The sequence below is a fragment of the Denticeps clupeoides genome, chromosome 2 (assembly GCF_900700375.1).
Source record: "Denticeps clupeoides chromosome 2, fDenClu1.1, whole genome shotgun sequence".
Lineage (NCBI taxonomy): Eukaryota > Metazoa > Chordata > Actinopteri > Clupeiformes > Denticipitidae > Denticeps > Denticeps clupeoides.
This window is the reverse complement of record NC_041708.1, coordinates 35,441,824-35,465,432: the sequence shown is the minus strand read 5'-3', so window position 1 is coordinate 35,465,432 and position 23,609 is coordinate 35,441,824. Positions and strand designations below refer to the sequence as shown.

Sequence of the window (23,609 nt, the reverse complement as noted above, 5' to 3'; positions counted from 1 at the left end):
TTCCTGTCTCCTCAAGGCTAATGCGTGGTGGACCACACACAATACCATTGCTTAAGCAGACCTGGCCTGTTCGGGTTAAAGAGTAGGGCTTAAATGTGGCATCAGCCAGAGAATGTACGTGGAACAGGTGGAGTCTCGACACCTGTTACGGTGTGCCATTTACACTAAAGAGTTCATTATCCTGCCCCCACGAACAAGTACACGCGCATTTGCATGTACCAACAACGTAAAATGAGACTTTTTGAAGTGAAATGAAAGTAAAAACGAACCGACTTGTGCCAAGAGTGCAGAGGAACCACAGTATGTAGGATAAAGGGTGGCACCGTGTGATCTTGAGAATTATCTCGCATCTGCCCCTTTTTCCATCCATGAAGAGGTTAATGGCCTACCCAACAGCAGGTTTTGATCAGAGGTTTTCAACCCCCCCACCATCCGAGTCATGCTGAAACAAAATCTACCTTAACTATAACTAAAATTGCACCTCATATGCAGTGTTGCACTAGAGCCACCAGGGGGCGACCATAACAGCAGCCAAATATGTTTCCAGGGGTTCTCTCTGGTTACTGAGACACAGTATTTATGTCACGAAGAAGAAGGCTGTTCAGCAGATCTGTTGCTTGTTATGTTGCCCCAAAGCTTTGAAGTATATTCCTGTGTTGTGTGTATGTGTGAGTGGATTCTGCGAGAAGGTCTGGTTATGCTCCAACCTGCTGTTTCATGAATGTGGATGGATGGATGAATATGTGTGTTTTTTTTTTTTTATTATTATTATTTTTTTAGGGGAGCGTCATTAATTTCAGAACTGAATATTTAGTTCTTATTTAATAAGATAAAAATCATCAAGATATAAATATGTATTATGTTATAATGTGATGATTGAAACAGTTAAGAATATGTATTCTGTTACTATGTAATAAAATGACACATGGGTTTTCTTCTCTTCTCCTTAACATGGAAATTAAATGAGCTTTGTTATGCCTGGAAGAGGTTTCGACTGTTTCTCTGCACTGCTGGAAACCACATAAAATAAAGTGTGTGTGTGTGTGTGTGTGTGTGTGTGTATGATGCATCAATCACCAACACGGTAGGGGTAGCCTAGTGGGCCAGGAAGCAGACCTGCCATCAGAAGTTCGAATCCCAAACCATTGTGGAGCCACTTTTATGGCAGTTAAGGGTGATGGGTCCCATTTTGTGTCCTCTGCATCGTGTGCTGTGCTTGCTGTGTATCACAACTACTTCGCTTTCACTTTACAACCTTATTACACATATTGCAGATTTTTACCATATTTTTATGAAAACATACTTTGATATCAGGCTGTTTAATCAAACATATTTAATATACTTATGTATGACAATTAAAGCAATATTCAGTGTATTGCCTTTTATTGTCTAAAAGTTACATTGAACCCACAAAGAAAGAGCCAGTGTTAATATTTAGAGTTTGTGTGTAAAAACAGATTATACAGAGTAAAACAGTTGTAATATATCTCTTAGTGCTTAAAATGTGCTTAAATCAGGGTCAAAAAGTAGGAAATACACTGATAAAATGCATACTGTAAATTGGCCTAGTATATTAATAATATATGGTTCCCGAAATTGATGACTACGTATATATTTTCATCAAACTATATCTGTTTCTAGACTAAAATTGAAAGAACTGATAAGGATTTTTTTTTGCAGAGAAGCTTGTACAGAAGCTAGCATGCTAACCTGCTAGCCCCCGAAATTCGCATGAAGATCACCGCTGTCCGTTCTGATGAACGTTTGACCCCTTTCGTACATCCGTTTTGGGGAAATCCCACCAGAATGCGACCTGCTACCGACTGTTAAAGGCACATGGCTCTTAATAATCCTGTAATATCGTAACGCCTACAACACGTGCTTGTGCAGCTCTGTTTTAGTAGATGCAATTCGATATTCGATATAAAAGACAAAAAAAAAAAGGCACGTTTTAAAGACGCGAAAAGCATTTTATCGTTTCCGCGGGAGACCAGGACGACATTAAGAACAATAGGAACGACCGCGAGCGCGCCGGTGTGCGCGCGCCCCCCCCCGAGAGCGCGCACGCGCGCGCGCGTCACCGAAGCCGCCTCGCGCGCGTCCCCCGCGGGTCCCTGAGCGACGAGCATGCACCCACATCGGCCTCCTGGGCGCAACCCCTCACTGGCGCGGGCAGGATGTACTTCAACCGGCGCTCGAAGAAGGTCCACAGCGAGGGAGGTACGTGTGACGTCAGCGACGGGGGACCTGCGGGGACAGCTCGCATCGGCGCGGTCGTATGTGGGGATGGGCCCGGTACGTCGCGGTCGCGGGCGGATTATCGACCCGTGCAATTGATCGAACCAGATGTACGTGAATTAAAACGCCAAAGGCCGATTTTGTATTTATTTTTTATTCATCTGCACGAACGTGTCCCGATGTTCGACACGGACGATGACGTCACGTGACGCCTTAAAGCGCTGCCGTCCTCTAATCCCGCCGGAGGGCCGCCGGTCTCACCTGTTGAGGTCTCGGGGATTGCCGCGGGGCGCGGGGGGGCCGTGGCTTGCGTGATGGGGCCGCGGGACGTTGCGTGTGTTTGTGTTTGTGGCGCCCGGTCGCACGGTGAACGGCGGTGGCGAGCCGAGCGCGTGCCCGCTGGCGCACTGTCACAAAGCCACCGTGGACCCAGCTGACAGTTGCGAGATGGTGCAAATGGACCACTGAGGGGGTTGACGGACTGGGGCAACGGTGGCTTAGTGGGCACCTTTCTCGGCTGCCCACTGCTCACTCAGGTGAGGGACCATCACAGTGACAATCATGTCAAGAAGGAAGATCGAAGTGCACACTTGTCCTAATGAGGACAACGTATGTCGTCATACATTACATAATAATAATAAAGATTAATGGTAGCACATGTTTGTCGCGTGCGCGTTCGGTAGACGAGGCACTGATGGGACAGTAACTCGTGCCAGCGCCTTCTGGCGAGCTCTTAAGTAATCCATTTGGAGCCCCTGAACCCCCCCTCTGCTCCCCTTCCTGCCTTGCAGATGACTGACAGCTGCATTTGTCCTATCCTTGACAGAACAGACTGCCACACACATACCAAATGTGGAGCGCAGAGGGGATTTAGAGATCAGGGTGTCATTTGTTTGCCATCAGATGCCACCGCTTGTTAAGGAAACATTGTTCTCTTTAAACAATGAATAGTCTGAGCCTTCTAGGCTAAATGCTGTAATATTGCAGATTCTGATGTATTAAAGAAGCAGTCAGTGACATTTTTGTTGTAAGTATTTCTGATGGAAATGAACATAGAGTGTATTTTAATGAGGGGGAGGGGCATACCTCTGGGTTGCAGTGTATTGAGGTTGATGTGTAGGAAAAGCCACTTGTAAGTGTATTAACATCAGATGGCCACTAGAGGGCACACTTCTCGTTTTTTTTTATCTTGTGAATATAAGCACTCTTTCTTTCTTTCTTTCTTTCTTTCTTTGTCACCTTGCTTGGCCTCACTGACTTGCTGTCTGTCTTGTGTGTTGTTCTCTCCCGCGGATTTCTCTCTGGCCCCTTCCAGAGCAGTTAGTGTTGACCCCTCTTAGCCAGGACTCCCCCCAACGGCAGGACCAGGCAATGGGCTCCACCATGCGCTCCTGCCTCACAGACAGGTTCGAGAAAAGTGAGTTCCCACGTTGCACAGGCCGCTGCCTCCTGCTGCTGAGACCCAGGTGCATGAAGCCACACCCCCCCCCGCCCATATATAACGCTATCTGGCCCAGTGCACCCGCCTTAGCGCTGCATGTACATACAAATAATGCACCCAGGTGAATATGTTCATCATGTGGGCAGCATACACACACACACACACACACACACACACCTCTCTTCCTCTGTTCGGAGATCGGCTTCGTTAAGCTGCATGCACACAGGCATGCATGGAAAAGAGGGAGAGATGCGGGGTTGTGACAGAAAGGGCACGGGCAGCTGTTGCATGCCAGGCTGCATTGCAGGCTTGATTAGAAGTGTGTGTGTGTGTGTGTGTGTGTGTGTGTGCGCTCACAGTCTCACCTGGTGGATTAGCCTGTTCAGGATTAAAGGCAGGCGAAGTTGCCGATCTGACACAGAGAAGATTAGCGCCACCGGTCACCGTGGCCGCAAAGAGGCTTCCGCCACGGACGGGACCCGCACCACCGCGGCTGCGGGGCGGCCAGAGCCCGTGGGTCACCTTGGCGACAGGAGGAGCATGCCTCGCCGGGGCGGGACGTGGGCCAGGCGGCGCTCCGTAGGTAATGTGTTTTCGGCTCGCCGCGTCTCGGGCCTGTTTCGGCGGGTGTGGCCGAGAGACCCGGCTTAGCACTTCTAATGGCGTACGTCCTGAGCCCAGAGGGGAAATTCGAACCCGCTGCGCGGTAATATCGCAGCAGCGCCATCTGACCGCAAGCTCATTGTCCGTGATTAGGGCCGGCGCGGTGCGGCACGCTTCCAGCGGCGCCGCCGCGGATCGGCGGCCTGTAACGAGCACCGCGCCGCAGACGGAAGGATGAATTATGCACGCCGGCCCTCGTGCATTACCCATGAGCACTCGGCTGCCTTCAGCCGCGAAGGCCTGGCGCCCGGCCCGCTTCTGACCGGCGCGCTGGCGGTCTGACGGGTCGGCTTCGGTCCACGGGCTGCGTCCAGTGATTTGCGAGCGGAGGAGGGCGCGGGAAATCACCGCGGCCATTTCTTTACGTGTTGGGGAGCGGCGAATGTATGTGTGAATCCTATTCATCGTTTTTGTTTCCTGCTAGGAAGTAGAAAAAATGGAGATATGGATGGGCAAAAGGAAATTACTTTTAGATTCAATTACAAATCAATATCAGTAGAATCGAGTACGGTAGTTGATGGGAAGCTGTAGGGCTCGAGGCGATTCGATTCAGGCTGCGATGTGATGGTAAAGCGATTATAAATGCACCTTTATTTCTAGGCCTTTTTATCTCTACAGGGCGGGCCATTTATATTGATACACCTTAATAAAATGGGAATGGTTGGTGACATTGAACACATTTTATAAGTGGTCAGAAACTTGTAAATGACTCATGAAAAAATAAAGTAATGTTAAAACCAAGCACACCGTTGTTTTTCGTGTTAAATTACCAATAAATTTGATGTGTCACATGACCCTCTTCCTATTGAAAAAAAAAACAAAAGTTGGATCCAAGATGACCGACTTCAAAATGGCCACTATGGTCACCACCCATCTTGAAAAGTTTGCCCCCTCACATATACTAATGTGCCACAAACAGGACGTTAATATCACCAACCATCCCCATTTTATTAAGGTGTGTCCATATAAATGGCCCACCCTGTACTACTGGTGGTTTTGAATACAGGATGAGTACACGTCTAGCATTCAGAGCCGGTGAAGATGATGCTGGTCAAAAGTGGTAAAAGGACACATTTAAATTGCCCCACACATGGGAATGTCAAATCTGCAGCTAGAAAGGAATCAGTAGTCGTCGGCAGTTCAACCCTGTTGATCCTTAACCCCAGTCAGGTTTCTCGCTCAGCCACGCCTCTTCGCCATAGATCGCCCGGGCCCTGCACTTATGAAGTCAGCCTTTTGCACCCTGTCAATTTTGCTTTTCGTTTATCAATTAACATTTAAAAAAAGCCGGTCCTTGACATTTGAGAATCAATCCAGAATAATTGATGTCAACGCATCTAAGAAGTCGATTTTCCCCACACTGTGTAAAAACCTGTGCTAGAATTACTGAACAGGCATCGTACAGGCAAGGCATGATAGAACGAAATATTGATAACTTCTGTTATTTTTATTCATACACATAGCTAATATGAACACTGTATGACATTTGTCAGTGTCATATCATTTGTGGAAATCCCGAAGACGCTGTTGAAGATGCCCCATGCACTGCACTGTTAAGATACACAGCGTTAAACGTCCTTTCTCTGGCGTTGCCGAATCTATGCTGCTTTGCAATCAGAGTCATTTATTGACTCTTTCATCATCAGTGAATAATAACTTTATCACCAATGGGCTTCTGTACACACTGGGATTTTGCTTAGTGTCTGGATGGGGGGGGGCAAAGGCTTGATGGCAACATGAAGAAAGCATTGCTGGCATTTCTGTTCTATTCCTCGGCTGAATCAGTTCACTACATATGAAAATGCATATGTCAAGTAAACATTGAGAGATATAATGTCCCACAAAACATGATAAAAAGCACTGGATTAATGCCAGCATATTTCATTTACTATAAATAATTCATCGTATTCCTAACAAGACGATTTGTTATAAGGGAGTGAGAAACCCGAGTAAACAAAGATGGCGTCCGTATGATTACCCTTCCCGCAAAAAAAGCCGATTGTCTGCATAATGGCTCACTCCACGTTCATCCAGGCCTTCCTGCCCAGGGGCGTCATTAAGATAACTGCCGAGAGAAAAGACTTGCCTACAAATCCGCCATCATAGTGCATGCGTTTATCCGCCGATTCTATACAGATCAGAGCGATGGCTCGATTCGCTTCTGACGAGGTGTATTATTAAACCTGCCCCTCTCCAAGGTCCTGCTCGCGAGTTTAGAGGGTACACCCGGTATGTTCAGGTTCAGGTCCAAAGGAGTCCACCGCAGGTCGTGCCACCAATTACAGTTTGCTCAACCGAGACCCGCCTGGTTCGTGCCCGGAGCGCTCGGGCAGGTCACCTTCAGGGACCTCGGTGGACATGCTGCAGCCTTGCAATGAACCTGCCTGGTTTAACCGCGCCTGCGCTGACCCTCCACTCCCCGCACCCGCCCTCCCTGAACGGCCGCTTGCTCGCTCTTACTTTATGCCCTACACTGCTGATCCTGGACCCCGGAGTGCCACTTAATCAGAGGCCTTATCTCAAAATGCTGCTCTCCCATCGCATGCTTTGGGCTTCAGGTACACGTGCTGCTCCTGTGTGAGTGTTGCGCGCGTTGGAGGGGGGAGAGAAAGCAGAGCTTTTTGGGACCAGCCATGTACACGTTCCTGCATGCCGCCCTACTGTTGGGATTTGGAAAGGCCTCAGCTGAGTGGCGTCCTTCGTTTCTCGCGTGGAAATGTGCCATTTCGCGCAGATACCCGAGGAAGAACATCCTTAAGCCGGTTCCGTGCGTGCTGACAGCTTTTGACACGCAAAAAAAAAAACAAAAAAACGGCAATGCGATCCGCCTCTCTCTTTTATGATGTTTATTTGAATTATTGATGCCGCGCTCGCTACAAATCCCACCCTGACTATGGCTGATGGACAGTAGGCGGTCTCAATAAACAGATTGTTCGCTTGGATGGTTTGGGAAGCCTGCATGGTAGACTGATGTGCACAATGCCTGTAATACAGTCCTGCACAACATCCAATATGCAGGCCTCTGTGTGCCCTGCCTCTAAAAATGCCCTCAATCAGCACCAGAGACAGCTCATTCTCATCTGCGTACACCTATATTAAAGATGCAACGGGTCGTGGTCTGCTGCAACACCTGTATGAGTTTACAGATCGTACGGACATGGGTCACATAAAAAAAAATGTAATAAATAAAAACACGTTTATCCATGCCTATACCGGTTTATTACACAATCGCCTGGTCACGATTATTTTTGTTGAATTTAGTTTTTTTTTTACATTCATCTTTAAAAGAAAAATGCAATATTTACTTTAGAGTTTTTAACCGTGTAGTGTTTGGTGCTCATGTGATGGATAATGTATTGATTTTGTTTAATAAAATGTGAATGAATAGGACATCTTCGTTAGATATACATATATAAACATTTTACATTTACAGCATTTACCAGACGCCCTCATCCTATTACAATGTTACAATGTAATATGTATGTAATAAATTATTGTAACTATGTAATATGTATATATGATTGTAACTATGTAAACGATGTAATATGTATATAATACTTGATTGGCTTTGTTAATTTTCTGAAGAAGAGAGTAGCGTCTGACTAAGACCAAGCCACGTGACCCGGGCCGGCGTGTGGCGTGTCGGAAACACGCAGGTCGCCACGGAGCCGCCTGGCCCTTTAAGCGCGCCGCGTGTGATGGACGGACGCCGCCGTCCGCCGCGTGTGATGGGCGGAGGGGGAGACGGGGCGGCGCCGGGGTGCTGCAGGTGCGCGGTGCGCGTAGCCGCCGAACCTCCGAGGTTAAACGAACAAAAGGCGTCCCGTCCCCCCCCACCGGTTGTTTGCGCCTCTTTGTGCGTCCATCAGCACATTCTGTACCGGGGGGGTCCGGTGGGCGTGGTTGCCGCGGCTGTGTGTTGGTGGGCGGGGCGTTTGTTTGGTTGGGGCGCGTTCGCTCGTCGACAGCTTGCATCAGCAACGCCGCCGCCCCCCCGGCGGACCGTAAAGCGCATCTCTCTCTCTCTCTCTCTCTCTGTCTGTCTCTCGGTGTCTCTCTCTCTCTGTACGTCTCGCCCCGTCTCCCGCTCGCACTCACCCCAGCCTCGCCTCTCTCCCACCCGCCGAACGGCGCAGGACCCGCTTGCCCGGCCGCCGGCTACCGGAAGGCAGATGATGAGATGTCCGGGACCACGTCGCAGGCGGACCCGGTAGACGCCACGGCGCGGACGGTGCTGCTGAACCGGCCCCAGAACACCAAGTTTTGCGACAACCATGTGAGGTAGGCAGCTGTGTGTGTGTGTGTGTTCACATAACGTACTACTTACAATAATGATAATAATAATAATATAACAACAGTACTTTTATTATTGTTACAATTACAATGAACATAGTTCTTTTTATAGTTCATATTATACATGATGATGATGATGAGTTGTATTATAGTCAGTTTTGTTGTTTGTTCTTATTACTCTCATTCCTTGTGCACCATACATTGCAAGCAGGAAATGAGAGAATATTTATTGATCTGTGTTTGTCTAATAGCAGTGTTACATAAAAGATCTACCTACAGAATCACGGATTATGATTTTTATTGGGTGTGAAATTGTTTATAAATAATTTTTTATAGCAAAAAAACAAACAAAAAAAAAAAACAATGGACCACTCTTTTGTTGGCTTGCTTCAGCTTTGTTTGGACAAGAAGCTTCTGTTCAGCACAGAACATTCGGGTACCTTTGTACATGCTAAGTGAATTAGGTTAATGCCTCATATCTGCGGCAAAATGCGTTTTGCTCAGAACAGCATTGAAGACAGAACATCCACGGAAATATGGAACACATCCGATTCCTCTGTATTAGAACCCCCGGCGTCTCCTTGTTTGTCACAGGTTCAGGCCCCCAGGAGCACCGTGGGGTTAAGTGGTGGCAGGAGTGGGTTAGCCAGCGTGCCCGTAAAAGTGAGGAGCCCGCTAAACTCCTCACTCTTACACGCCGCAGCAGTTGAAGGTTGACTTGGCGCGACACAGAACGGTCTGAGATGTTGTGGAAGCGTCTAATGGCGCCTTCCTGATGGGATTATGGGGACGGGCCCTCTCATCAGCATTTGCACACTGCCATCAGTCTGCCAACGTGGGGCCGCAGGATTCGATTTGGCTCTAAAAGGAACTATTTTGGTTCCCCCAAGACAATTAAGGCGCAACAGTACGATTGCTGTCCTGGCTTCCCATTGGCTCAGAGGGACGAACCCATTTGGGTCCCCGAGAGAGACTTTTTTTTTTACTGCTACCCCTGAAAGGTCCAATTGATTTTTCTTTCAGAGATTAAAGGTTCTGTTTATTATATATATTAAAAAGCTTCCTTCAATTACACCAGCAGCCCATGTTTTATTCACCGCATCACCGGCTGGTTTCTTCTTCCAAATGCATTAGCCGGGGTTCCTCCCCTCCCGTCAGTCACATGTGACGCGCTTCAGTTGCCACAGAGACCTGGCCGCGACACCAGAGCGCGGCTCACAGGAGCGCCGCGCCGCTGGCCTGTGATTAGCGTGGAGTCTTACCGCGGGGATCGCGTGACCCCCGCGGCCCCGGGGTCGCCCGGACGCCTGGGCGCGCCAGGCCGCCAGCTCCTTTCCAGGAAGATCCTCGGGAAAGATCCGGTTACGGCGCTGCACGCTGTCCTGCTCCTTCCTCGCAGGCCCGGCGCTGCTCACCCTTACCGACACCTCTGCTAATGAGGGGGCGGCTCGATGGCCGCCGAGCTCGGGGTTTTTTTTTTTTATCCTTGTGCCGTTTATTTATAGTCGCGCTAAAACACTTACTATGGCCGCTTGCTATTTACAGGCCACTCGGCGCTCAATACAGGGCCGCTCTGCCAATTCTCTCCAAGTTTGGAAACGTGGACGGACAGGATATCGATGCCGTTTTGTGCTTGCTCCCCCAGACCGAGGGGTAGTGTCGACGGGCCCGCTTCCCTGCGGCAAACTAACCACCAAATCCGAACCTTTTTCTCCCCCCGGTAGCACGACAAAGTACGGAATCTTGACGTTCCTGCCGCGGTTCCTGTACGAGCAGATCCGCCGGGCGGCCAACGCCTTCTTCCTGTTCATAGCCCTGATGCAGGTACGTCTCTCATCAGCCGTAAATCCCGTATTTCGTGTTTGCACGTCCAACGCGTCCAGCGGATGATGAAGAAGTGAAGACATATGCTCGATGGGGATAGTTGGTGCTAGTTTTTTTTTTTCCAGGGACCGACAGATGGCACATTAGACATAGAAAATGACGATTATTATCCTATTTTACTTAAATATTAAATATTAATTGAAAAGAACGGTGTATGGGTATTCATACATGAAAGTGATGTGAATGCTCATTTCACAATGCTAATATTTTGTCAACATTAACTGATCTACGTGCATCCAACAAAAAGGGAAGCGAGTTTCCCGTCTTTCAGATGCAGGGAGCTGCTTTCATGACCAGTTCCCTCTACAGCTTGTTCATTTATTATATCAAAATGACACAAAGATGAGAGTAGATGGAAAAAATGGAATAAAGTAAATTGCACAATTGTGTTCTTTTGCTTGTAGCAAATCCCGGATGTCTCTCCAACGGGTCGCTACACAACGCTGGTTCCGCTCATCTTCATCCTGACTGTTGCTGGGATCAAGGAGATCATTGAGGACTATGTGAGTGAGGTCAAACGGTACTCAGGCAACCTGAGCTAAACTGATGTAAGGTCATGCGGAAAAATATTACAATATTAACAAATAAAAATATGAATGTTATGTTTTATTGGAAAACTAAACATTTAACACAAACAAGTTTAATATAACAAACTTAAAAATAACAATTTCAAAATATTGTTTTAACAAATGATTATTTAATAAACAAACTTAAATGCTAATAAACTGCAGCATTCTGACAACAATGTGGACAGTCTCAGTAAACCTATATATATACTAAATATACTAAAGCAAAATCCAGTCACTTCTCTCCACATGATGAGTACTAGGTCAGTGTGTGCTTCCTGCAGATGTATTTCCTGCTTTATATACAAGCAGAAGTCGTTTTACTGCATCTTTGCATCTTTTTTTTTCGTTTTTTTTTATTTTCGCTTTCTGGTAAAGCTTTGTGCAGGACTGTGAAAAGTGTGGAAACAAGTCAAAACAGACTTCAACAGACAAAATCAGCCACGGCATCATTTTTATGTTCAGAACCCGCACCAGTGTGTGCATATTTCTTATATACAAGTTCAGATCCGTAAATGAGAAAAAGGCAAGCTTTTTCATCCGTGATGAAGCGAGGGAACCACTATTTTATGTGAAAATCAGTCAGAATGAGCTACAGCAGAATAGGAATGTTAAGAAACCTAAACCAGAATAATATATTTTATTTATAATACCCGGTAAGGTCATTTTAGGCCAGTATCTTTGAAGGTGAAGTTATTATAAATTCATATTTTAGACATTCCCCAAAAACCTTTTGATATTATGTTATTTTATGTTATTTAGGGTGGTAGTAGCCTAGTGGGTAACACACTCGCCTATGAACCAGAAGACCCAGGTTCAAATCCCACCTACTACCATTGTGTCCCTGAGCAGGACACTTAACCCTAAGTTGCTCCATGGGGGGACTGTCCCTGTAACTACTGACTGTAAGTCGCTCTGGATAAGGGAGTCTGATAAATGCTGTAAATGTAAATGTAAATTTAAATGCTTTGTTTAACCCATCAAATTTTGTATTACTGCCCCAATTAGGACAAAAAGATCAGCTGCTGCAGTTATTACCACATTGGGTGTTTATCAAGTATTTATTTATTCATGTTTAGTGCTATGTGAAAGAGTATTTGTTATCAGGTGCTATTATGTCATGTCTTTTTCATGCTGAACATTTCTCGCTCCCAGAAAAAAATTACTGAATTTTTACATTTTTTTCACTTACAGAAGCGACACAAGGCAGACAACACTGTAAATAAGAAGAAAACAACAGGTAAATAACTGTTTATGAATTCATATTGGCATTGGAGTTAAGGGCTGTGCTTTATGACTGGTAGAACAGACATGGCTTGCTAGCTAGTTAGTGATGAATAATTAACTTCCCAGCAGCATATGTGATGTTGAGGAAGACATTTTGTAATTTTGATATGCTATGTATATTATTCTATCAACCTTTAAATTGCAGCATATTGTCAGGTTTGTTTCTCGGATTCCAATATGAAATTATGTGTTTCTTTCAGTTCTGCGTAATGGCTCATGGCAGACCATCATATGGAAACATGTAAAGATTTATCTCATCTTTTTCTTTTTACTGAAAATTATTTCATCATAATAAATTTCATTATGATATTTATTTATTTATTTATTTATTTATGTATATTGTTTGTCTGATTTCTGTCTTTCATTGCTTCTTTTCTTTTTTTCTTGCACATTTTAATTGTCACAATTCTCCACCTGTCCTTTAGGTAGCAGTAGGGGACATAGTGAAGGTGACCAATGGGCAGCATCTTCCTGCAGACATGGTCATAGTGTCCTCCAGGTCAGACTGCTACTCTGTGTGTGTGAATGATATGTGTGTGTATGTTTGGGTGTTTATTTTGAGAGTGCATCTGTCATTGTTGTGTAAATGCTTTGCGATGGTCACAATATGGGGCAGTGGTGGCCTAGTGGGTAAGGAAGCGGACTCATAACCAAAGGGTTGAAAGGTACCATCCCCACACACTGCTCCCCCGGCGCCTTTCATGGCTGCCCACTGCTCACTAAGGTGATGGGTTAAATGCAGAGGACACATTTTGTTGTGTGCACCATGCTGTGGCATAACAATCACTTTTATTTAATCTTAAATTAATTCTTATTATTTTTACAGTGAGCCACAGGCTATGTGCTACACAGAGACCTCCAACCTGGATGGGGAAACCAACCTGAAGATCCGACAAGTGAGTGACTGCTGACTGGGCCGTGGTCCAGACTGATAAGATAAGATAAGATAATCCTTTATTAGTCCCACAAGTGGGAAATTGCATTTGTCACGGCAGAAAGTGGATAGAACAAAGGTAAGAGCAGCAAAAAATAAATATGTACATGTATTTATCTACACAATGTACAATCGGTATCTACACATGTACAATAGGTACACCTGTACAATTGGTAACTACCGTGGTGTATTTGATGTGTGTGTTTGCGTGCCATTGTGTGTTTGTTTGTCTGTGTGTGTGGCCAACTGTGAGGTCTTTGTTGTAGAGTCTGACAGCGGTTGGAAGAAACATCCTTGTGAACCTATGTGATGTGTTTTTATGTGCGCTTCTTTATGTACAGTATATGTTTAGTTTGCAGATATCTATGTGAGTGTGTACAGATGCCTGCGTGTGTTATGTTTGCATGTATATGTTGTGTTTATTCTCTCACAGTGTGTGTGTGTGAGTGTGTGTGTGTGTTTATGCTGGTGACCTGCAGACTCTCTCTCACAGCCAATGCCCAGGGAGATGCATGAGGCAGATAGAGGAAGGGTACATGTTTCTGCATGTGTGTATTTATGCAGGTGTTGTGTCTTGCAGGGTCTCCCTCTGACGGCCGTTGTCCAGTCTGCGGAGGAGCTGATGGCCCTCTCTGGCCGGTTGGAATGTGAGGGACCCAACAGGCATTTGTATGACTTTACTGGCACCCTCCGGCTGGACAACCACAAGTATGGACGATACGTCGCTAGCGCTTTTTCATGCCTTCCTATGCCTGCTCATTGCTTACATGCTTGCATTGCCAATAATGAATCTTCATGTGTGTCTCCCAGCCCAGTTCCTCTTGGACCAGATCAGGTGTTGTTACGTGGAGCCCAGCTCAGGAACACGCAGTGGGTTGTGGGTATTATAGTCTACACAGGACATGACTCTAAGCTCATGCAGGTTAGTCTCAGCCCCTGTGGTTGTTAAAAAGCTACATTTACATTTGCGGCATGTATCAGACACCCTTATCCAGAGCGACTTACAATCAGTAGTTACAGGGACAGTCCCCCCTGGAGACACTCAGGGTTAAGTGTCTTGCTCAGAGACACAATGGTAATAAGTGGGATTTGAACCTGGGTCTTCTGGTTCTGGTTCATTTCACTAGCTAATTCTCAAAATGAACATATTAATGTACATCTCTCAATAACCTTCATGCTGTCAAAACAGAACTTTTGCTCAAAAAATTTAACTTTAAACTGAACCATCGATCATAAATGACACTAAGACATAATACAGAGGGCAGTTATTGAGCTCAATAATTTATGCTAATTATTTCACACAGTGAATAGAATAATTAATAGAAGTTAATTAGCATTACTTTAGCTAAATGTTTACCCCGACATTGATCTCAAGTTAGGGTGGTAGTAGCCTAGTGGGTAACACACTCGCCTACGAACCAGAAGACCCAGGTTCAAATCACACTTATTACCATTGTGTCCCTGAGCAAGACGCTTAACCCTAAGCTGCTCCAGGGGGGGACTGTCCCTGTAACTACTGATTGTAAGTCGCTCTGGATAAGCGCGTCTGACAAATGCTGTAAATGTAAATGTAAGTTTGAAGTGTACAAATTCCCAGAACTGGATGTCGGATGAGTGTGTAGTTCTATTGTACTTGTCACTGGGTCCTTAGGGCACCCAACCCTCATGCTTACACAATTAATTAGCTGGAGTTAGATCCTGCTGGTACTGACACGTACCGATTGTTTTACACACAACCTGAGAGAGTACTTGGCAAAGGGATCAGACTGAATGACTTGACCGAAGGAAAATAAAAACATATAATCATGTACACTTCTCATCCCCACTGGCTTCCCATGCAGAACTCCACCAAGGCCCCACTGAAGAGGTCGAACGTAGAGCGAGTGACCAACGTCCAGATCCTGGTGCTCTTCTGCATTCTGCTGGTCATGGCCATGGTCAGCTCAGTGGGCGCGGCCATTTGGAACCGAGAACATACGCAGGAGAAGTGCTGGTACCTGTTCCGCAAAGGTACCTGCCCTACCTACTCATATGACAGTGGGGATGTTTACTGACATTTCATCAAGTGGACACCATACACCGTGTCTATCAGAAATGAAAGCTACTTATTTGAAATTAATGTACTAATAGTGTACTACTATATGTAATGTACTACTGTAGAATGTACTATATAGTATGTGTGTGGGTTTTTTTAATAGAAAGATTATACATTTATTTCTGCACAACTGAATATTGGTATTTATCATTATCATTATTTGTTTGTGTGTTCATGTACATCCATAGATGACATTTCTACTAATTTTGGATACAACCTGCTGACCTTCATCATCCTCTACAACAACCTGATTCCCATCAGTTTGCTGGTCACACTGGAAGTGGTCAAATTTACACAGGCCCTCTTCATCAATTGGGTGAGAGCACATTTTTCTGAGCCAGGATCATTGGAGCTCTTTGTTGGTAATGACCTAAATTTGCACTCAGCACAACATCTTATAATCAGAGTCTTGTCTGTACTATTGAGTTACGTTATTCATACGGGGGAGATAGGGTATATCATTTTAAATGATGGACGTATAGGAACTAGTTGTCACGGGTGGGCTGGACATGGCGATGAAGGAGGACGCATTCGCACGATCACAGGACAGGGGTTTAATATAAAATACACGAGACAAGGGAACATGAACACGCACAATGACCCGACGGCGAACAGACACGAACAGGATAGCTTTATACAATTATATAAATATACACCAGGTGAACACGATCAGGGAACATTACACAGGACGAACATGAAACTCCGGTCCGGACTCCAGATCCGGAGTAACCCCTGCCGGTCCGGATCATGACACTAGTATTTATATGAGATTGACTGTTTCTTCTGGGCTTCAGAAATATTTGCACACTAATATAAAGGGTTTGGGCAGATAGTTAGTTCCTCTTCTCCAAGACATGGATAGCCAGCAAGCAGTCCTTTTTTGTAGCCGTTTGGGACATCCTCTCAGTGGACAGTGTCTTATATAGCACTGGGAAACAGAGCCCCAAAGCTTTGCTAATTGTTAAAGCTAATTGTATTTAACTCTGGTGCTGCTGACAGGATGTTGAGATGTATTACCCCGAAACGGACACGCCTGCCATGGCCCGCACATCAAACCTGAATGAGGAGCTCGGCCAGGTGAGGAAGGGCAGCTTCCTGTGGAAAATGTGCCATTCTTTTGAACAACCCAATTAGAACACCACTCCATCATCGATGGTCACATCTAATCTCCATCTGGCCGCCTCTCTTTTTCTTTTTTTGTCTTTTTGTCAGGTGAAGTATCTCTTTTCAGATAAGACTGGAACACTCACCTGCAATGTCATGCACTTCAAGAAGTGTACTATTGCTGGAATCACATATGGGTAATGTGTGTGTGTGTGTGTGTGTGTGTGTGTGTGAGGGTTTAAGTGTGGTGGGGGTGTGCATATGTAATGCATCTATTTGAAGCTCTATTGATCAGAAACCTAAATTTTTCAGGCACTTCCCAGACTTGGACTGTGATCGATCAATGGAAGACTTCAGGTCAGCGTCAATATTTTCTCCCTAAAGATCTGAGGCTAATGGATGGTTATTTATCTCAGGCTTTTTCCCCATCCCTCTGTCTCTGCCCCACAGCCACTTACCCTCCAGCAGCCACAACTCCACAGAGTTTGATGACCCAACCCTTATACAGAACATCGAAAAGAACCATGTAGGCGATCACTCGGTGTGAATTACATACATACAGTCCATAAATGTCCAGACTGATTACGTTCTTTCTTTCTTGCAGCCCACATCGCCTCAGATCTGTGAGTTCCTGACCATGATGGCGGTGTGTCACACTGTTGTGCCTGAGCGAGAGGGTGACCAGATCATTTACCAGGCCTCTTCACCAGGTCAGATATCTTGCCACATGGGAATTCAATCACACACACAACTAATTACAGCCACAGAGCTGGAAACAGATACCCTGACAAGTGCGTTGGGCTGAATTCAGATATCTTTTCACAAACACTTACCTCCTCCGCAGTAGTCCAATGTCCTTCCCAGTCCCTCTTGGCCAAGACCAGGTGTTGCTACGTGTTTAAGAGCAATTATGTTTGAACTAGGAAATAATGGATCATCTGTCTAACCATTCATCCATTAATTCAAATATTTAATTATGGGCGGACATGTTGTAACCATAGGATGAGCAGTCTTCCTGGAGGGGGGGGCAGTAAATCCATTAAATCATTTATTACATTAGATTTCTAACATACTTTTTTGCAATAATTAAAGTGACCATTACAGGTCAAAATGAACAAATTTGCTAAAACAGTCAGATATGTCATCAGATTGAAACTATGTCATCGTTCTTAAATAACCTGCAATGAGAATCTCAGTTACATGTAGATTCATGTACATGAATTACATGAAAAGGTGTGTTAAAGTTATGTTTTCATTATTAAAAAAAAAAATTTAGTTTCAATTAAATGTAATGTTAAACGTTAATGTTAGCCTGAAACTGAAATGTTAGCCTGTTGACTGAAATTTATTGTTAGCCATAAACCCCTGAATCCTTATCCTGAAGCCATAAATCCTTAATCCAAATCCAAGCAAAAATAATATATTCAAATTAAAAATAAATTATGTTCTATAAATAAAAGATATACAAATGCATGTAAACGGGGGCTTTTAGTGTGTGACTGGTCTGTTTGTCTCTTGTTTTTTTCTCAGATGAGGGTGCTCTGGTAAAAGGCGCAAAAAATCTTGGCTTTGTTTTCGCTGCACGAACACCACACTCAGTTATAATTGAGGCGGTAAGGCTTTCTCAGTGTTCTTGAGCTTGTATGTTTTTACCTTTATCTGCATGTGCAATAGCAGAAATGTCTCTGTAAATGTCTCTGGTGTACAGATGTTTTGTGTGTGTCTGTGTGTGTGTGTTTTAGAGGGGAAAAGAGAAGAGCTTTGAGCTGTTAAACGTCCTGGAGTTTTCAAGGTGAACACTTAATATTGTTCATTCTCACCTACATTCAAAATACATTAGTCGAGGGTTTGTGTGACTGAATCAGAACGCAGCTTCAGCTCATTAATTCTACAGTATTCATTCACAGAGCTAAGCAGTGCATTTTATTTCTCTGTCTTTTACAGTAACCGAAAGAGAATGTCTGTGGTAGTCAGAACACCGGATGGGAAACTACGACTCTACTGCAAAGGAGCGGTAAATCCACAAATACACATACACACACACACACACACACACACACACACACACACACACACACACACACACAGAAGACTATTGGTGTGGATGACTGGTTAATTATGCTTTCAGTCATAGCTGAACTTGTATTGTGATTGGCTGAGTGTCAATGTCAGAGTTGGGAGTCGAGTCAAATCTAATTACAGTACTTGGACAAGCACACTTATTTTATTTGAATTATTATTTATTTCAAATGAATACAATTGTCTGTATTTAGGAAGACTTTTCAGCAGACACTGAAGAGAGCACTTGATGTACCACTTTCACCCTGAAAAAGAGCTGTGCAGCTGAACATAAAGCAATAGCAAAAATGACACAAAATGATACACCACTGACGAATGTTAAAGGTTAAACCTGCTTCTCACTGGAGAACATGATTACTATATTATAATGACAAATTGAGAGGGTAAAACAATTTATATTTATACACTATAATATGCTAAAACTATTAATATTATTATTATTATTGACAATAAAATATTGTTGTCACACAGAACTATTCATAAAAAGTATTATTAGAACACATAACAGTGTACAATACTTTTTTTGCTTTCCCAGCAAATGCACGTCAGCTGCTTTCTGGTTGCTTACAAATTGCAATATTAAATATTAATTAAATATAAGATGTTAACATTAATAATACAATGAAGGTCATGATTTACTAATCATTATTGCCACTGGGGTGTTGGGCTTTGGTGTCATGGCATATGTGCCGTTTCAGGATAACGTGATATTTGAGCGGCTGGCAGAATCGTCTCAGTACAAGGAGCTCACTGTGGCCCACCTGGAGCAGTTTGCAACAGAGGGTCAGTTTCCTCTTCTTTTTTTTTCCATGTCACTCTGTTTCGTGTCCCCTACCATATTATTTGTTTATTTTTTACAGCATTTACAGCATTTATCAGTTTATTAACCCCCGTTGTGCCCTGACAGGCTTGAGGACTCTGTGTTTTGCGTTTGTGGATCTGGAGGAGGGGGCTTATCAGGAGTGGCTGAAGGAGTATAACAGCGTGAGCACCGTGCTGAAGGACCGAGCGCAGAAACTGGAGGAGTGTTATGAGTTGTTGGAGAAGGTGCGTACTCATCTTCCATCAGAGCCCCAAATGGGACTCTGTGCATATAGAGAGTGTTTAATATCAACAAGAATCTTTATCTAATATATTCAGCCTTTACATTTATCTGAAGAGTGAAATCTAGCAGAAAGCTTTGACAGCTTTTTTTTGCATATGACGAGGAAGATGATGGAGCATGTGAACCAAAGCTATACTCATGTCCAGGTATAAATCCATCTTGTGAAGAGGCAAATTAATGGCAGATAAATAGCATACAGTCAATTTTACCTGCTCTAAACCGTATGCACATCCTTCTGTTCAGGCAGGGTTCGATTACAGCTTGTCCGACCTGCATTGACATGAGTTCTGGACGTGTGGAGCTGTTGAGTCAGTTGTGTATGAGCTGCTCTGCCAGCAGGGGGCAGTGTGGGGTCAGACATGCAGAGTCAATTGAACAGGAGCGGCAGACAGTTGGTGATAAAATCCCCATGAGCGCTGCTGCTGCCGCTGCTCACTGCTAATTGAGTGAATTTAGTGTTTAGTGACTAAATTCTTTTCCGCGTGCGCACTGGGGCCGTACGCGTTTGTGTGTGCGGTGCCTGTGCTTGTTTGTGTGTTCGTTGTTTGCGTTGTGTGTGTGAGGCCGCGTATGGTTTGAGCCTAAGGGAAGGGAGACTGGAGACCACAGGGATAATTACCTGCACCCGTCTGCCAAGAGCCCCATAAAAACCCACCGTCAACAACACCACAGTGTTACCTACAGAGAGAGCGAGCGGATGGGGGAGGGATGGGAACATTTACTCCAAAAGCGCTGTGACTGTGTGTGCTGAGATGTGTGTTATGTGTTACAGTATGCAGTGTGTGTTTTGCATTATTTCTTTTCACCCCCTCTTGGCACCTTTGTTTTAGATCCAGAGAGCTTGATTATTATGTCTGGATCAATCATTAAAAAGTTATTTTTCACTGAGTCTAGAATTAATTGGAAGCACTGTAGCTGAAATGTTCAAATTAGTTATCGGTGGTAACATTCACCCCACCCAACCTTAAGAATGGGTCATGATACCTGCAGGTTGACTGAGACTCCAAAAGAGCCTTGGTTTTGGTGTCACATTCTCACCCACCCACGTTTGTCTGTGGAACATGGGCTCTGTCTAACCTGTACAATGAAAACACCTCCATGTTGGGGCAGTGGTGGCCTAGGGGTTAAAGAAGCGGCCCCATAATCAGAAGGTTGCCGGTTTCGAACCCCGATCCACCAAGGTGCCACTGAGGTGCCACTGAGTAAAGCACTGTCCCCACACACATCACATGGGTGATGGTTAAAAGCAGAGGACATATTTGGACACCGTGTGCTTTGCTGCAGTGTTTCACAATGACAATGACTTTCACTTCACTTCACCTCCAATGGCCATACCCCTTCTGATAGCATATGTAGAACAGGGAGAGAGCTCATGCTCATGGACACAATGGTTGTAAGTGGGGTTTGAACCTGTGACTTTGTGGCATTCTAGTTCATAGCGATGTTCATGTATTGTGCAGTCTGGCTATTTGACCTTTGACCTCTAATATGATTTATGGTTATTACTCTTTCTACCATATAAGTTTAGAGAATCAGTGTAGTAAATAAAAGTCTGACATTGTCTTCTGACCTAGAATCTGCTGCTCCTGGGAGCTACAGCTATAGAGGACCGATTACAGGCTGGGGTTCCAGAGACCATCGCCACGCTAATGAGGGCCGACATTAAAATCTGGGTCCTGACCGGAGACAAACAGGAGACTGCCATCAACATCGGTGAGCTGGAGACCCACAGGAATACCGAGATACATAACCTACAAAGTAGTTAGCCGTTTTTTCAGGTTCACCGGCCACTTCTTTTATGTAAAACCTACCAACACATCACCAAGTAATAGTAATAGTGTCACTGCTTTGTTGACAATAAATCCTTCCAGTGGTCCATTTGACTGAAAGCGGCAGCTGATTGGGGCAGCGTTTGTCCCTGATAAAGTGTATATGTGATCAGACAGCAAGTGGGACAGAGAGACAAACCCAAATCCTCAGAAAGAAAATCAGAGATTGCAGCAACAAGCTAGAATGGAGAAGGATTATGACTGAGTGACAGGTCCTTAGGGATGTGCAAACAAAGGGATAGTCTCCCTCTGTCTATCTGTGTGTGTGTGTGTGTGTGCGTATGTGAAGGCTGGGTGTGCCAGTGTGTCTTCCTAGGCGTGTTTAATTTTCTGCTTGTGTGAGACAATATATGAATTTTTGTGTATGTGTGTATCTCAGGTTACTACAGTGTAAATGTCTTTTGTACACACTTTTTGTAAAGTTGTATATAATTATGTGTATGGTGTGTGTTTGTTTCTCAGGTTACTCCTGTAGGCTGGTTTCACACGGCATGTCCCTTATCATCGTCAATGAAGACTCACTGGATGTGAGTATATTATCGGGCTTGGGGAGGGGTGGGGCCAGGGGTGCTGGAAAAGGGGGGGGGCGTGGCTCTTTGCTTCCAAAAAGATTTATGGGTAATTAGGGTGTCCAATGTCATCAGGATGAAAGAGGCATGGATTTTTTTTTTTTTTACACAAAAACACACACCGTGAGGCGCATTCATTAATGCATGCACACGAATACCCGCAGAAACAACAGGCACTTTGATACACACACACACACACACACACTCTGTGGGTGACAACAGGTCTGGGAACTGGGGCACAAGGCGTGTATAGCAGACAGCGTCACCCCCCACACACACTACACGCTTCATTAGCCTCAGGGTTAGATTATTCTACAGACAGGTTTGCTTAATCTTATAAATACTCTGAGTGTCTCAGTGTGTGTGTGTTCCCAGGGAGCCACCTTGACGGTGTATTTTCGATCCGCCGTGCTGGGAAGTGCCGAGTGAGCGGGAGCTCACGGCAAACACGGCGTGTGTGTCCAGTTGGTTTATGGTGATAGAGCGTGTTATTAGAGATGGTCACGGTCAAGGCTGTGTGTGTTTGCAGGACGCCATGCTGACAATAACCTGAGCTTTACTCATATTTACACTGCTGACACCGTATTTTGCTCTAATCTCTCCTCTTACCACTTAATTGTCTAATACTGTAAAAATTTGGAAACTCCCACTCTATGGAGGCTATTTTATGCATAATGCAATACAGATGCATAGATTGTTTATTTATTTATTAATTTTTTTTACAGAAGTGACATCTATTAATCTCCCTGACTGATTTACATGTTATTATCATCATGGTCATAAGAGGCTTCATGAACAAAAAGCAGTGCTCAGCATGGGAATTCTGTCCGACCTCCCCCACTGTGTGTGAATATTTTTAAAAATCCCTTCATTCATGATATTATTGCATTAAAATAAAATCACATGGCAAATTGCTCTGTTTTCTGGTGTTCACCAAATAAATTAGCATAGCGGCAATCAGCTCCACTCCATTCCTACCTGACAGTTTTCCATGACATGCTAAAAGAGAATCCATACAGCATTCGGCTTTTACGAGCTTTTAAATAAAAGTGAAAAGTGTGAACCTACCAGCATCTCCTTTAATGCTAATACGTTTGGCTCCAGGACTGTCTGCTATTTATCTGTAGCTAGAAAAGCTATGTAGCTTGTTCAGTTTCAGGCAGGAGACGTTTCAGGAGCATTGTGCCTGGGATGGAACATGTGATAAGTATTCAGAATACAAAAACAATGCATTCTGTATTCAGTTTGGATTACATTTACCAAGGCAGTATGCCAACTGCAGTGTATTAGCTGGGACATTATGGGTTTACAGGATTCATATTTATTTATTCTAGTCATGTTTGAATGCATAATTAATTCACCAACCAGAAGCATCGCTTAAAAACCCAAATAATAACAATACGGTTCAGTGTTCTGGATCCATTTTTATTTACTGTAACAGACTGTATTACTGCCTTCAGGAAATACTTTACCGAACTACTGGACACATATTGAATACATTTATGGTAATACCATGATTTGT

General features: G+C 44.5%; 1 protein-coding gene across 5 annotated transcripts in view; it reads left to right on the top strand.

Annotated features, from left to right (window-relative positions):
* Positions 1 to 2,063: 2,063 nt before the first annotated feature.
* atp8a2 (ATPase phospholipid transporting 8A2) overlaps positions 2,064 to 23,609 on the top strand; it is a 47,171-nt gene continuing 25,625 nt past the window's right edge. Inside the window, exons 1-25 of one of the 5 annotated variants that reach the window (XM_028964351.1) lie at positions 2,070 to 2,220; positions 3,554 to 3,655; positions 8,479 to 8,623; positions 10,360 to 10,459; positions 10,924 to 11,022; positions 12,280 to 12,325; positions 12,573 to 12,613; positions 12,798 to 12,871; positions 13,199 to 13,268; positions 13,887 to 14,014; positions 14,117 to 14,228; positions 15,148 to 15,316; positions 15,590 to 15,717; positions 16,401 to 16,478; positions 16,614 to 16,702; positions 16,818 to 16,862; positions 16,956 to 17,031; positions 17,110 to 17,215; positions 18,036 to 18,118; positions 18,248 to 18,297; positions 18,450 to 18,519; positions 19,283 to 19,367; positions 19,492 to 19,631; positions 21,264 to 21,402; positions 21,981 to 22,045. In XM_028964351.1, the coding sequence (XP_028820184.1) occupies positions 2,178 to 2,220; positions 3,554 to 3,655; positions 8,479 to 8,623; positions 10,360 to 10,459; positions 10,924 to 11,022; positions 12,280 to 12,325; positions 12,573 to 12,613; positions 12,798 to 12,871; positions 13,199 to 13,268; positions 13,887 to 14,014; positions 14,117 to 14,228; positions 15,148 to 15,316; positions 15,590 to 15,717; positions 16,401 to 16,478; positions 16,614 to 16,702; positions 16,818 to 16,862; positions 16,956 to 17,031; positions 17,110 to 17,215; positions 18,036 to 18,118; positions 18,248 to 18,297; positions 18,450 to 18,519; positions 19,283 to 19,367; positions 19,492 to 19,631; positions 21,264 to 21,402; positions 21,981 to 22,045 (2,283 nt within the window). In that variant the 5' untranslated portion in view covers positions 2,070 to 2,177. Of the gene's footprint in view, positions 2,221 to 3,553; positions 3,656 to 4,072; positions 4,263 to 8,445; positions 8,624 to 10,359; positions 10,460 to 10,923; positions 11,023 to 12,279; positions 12,326 to 12,572; positions 12,614 to 12,797; positions 12,872 to 13,198; positions 13,269 to 13,886; positions 14,015 to 14,116; positions 14,229 to 15,147; positions 15,317 to 15,589; positions 15,718 to 16,400; positions 16,479 to 16,613; positions 16,703 to 16,817; positions 16,863 to 16,955; positions 17,032 to 17,109; positions 17,216 to 18,035; positions 18,119 to 18,247; positions 18,298 to 18,449; positions 18,520 to 19,282; positions 19,368 to 19,491; positions 19,632 to 21,263; positions 21,403 to 21,980; positions 22,046 to 23,609 lie in introns of those variants that run through there. The other 4 variants (XM_028964366.1, XM_028964358.1, XM_028964342.1 and 1 more) reach the window with 4 other exon arrangements.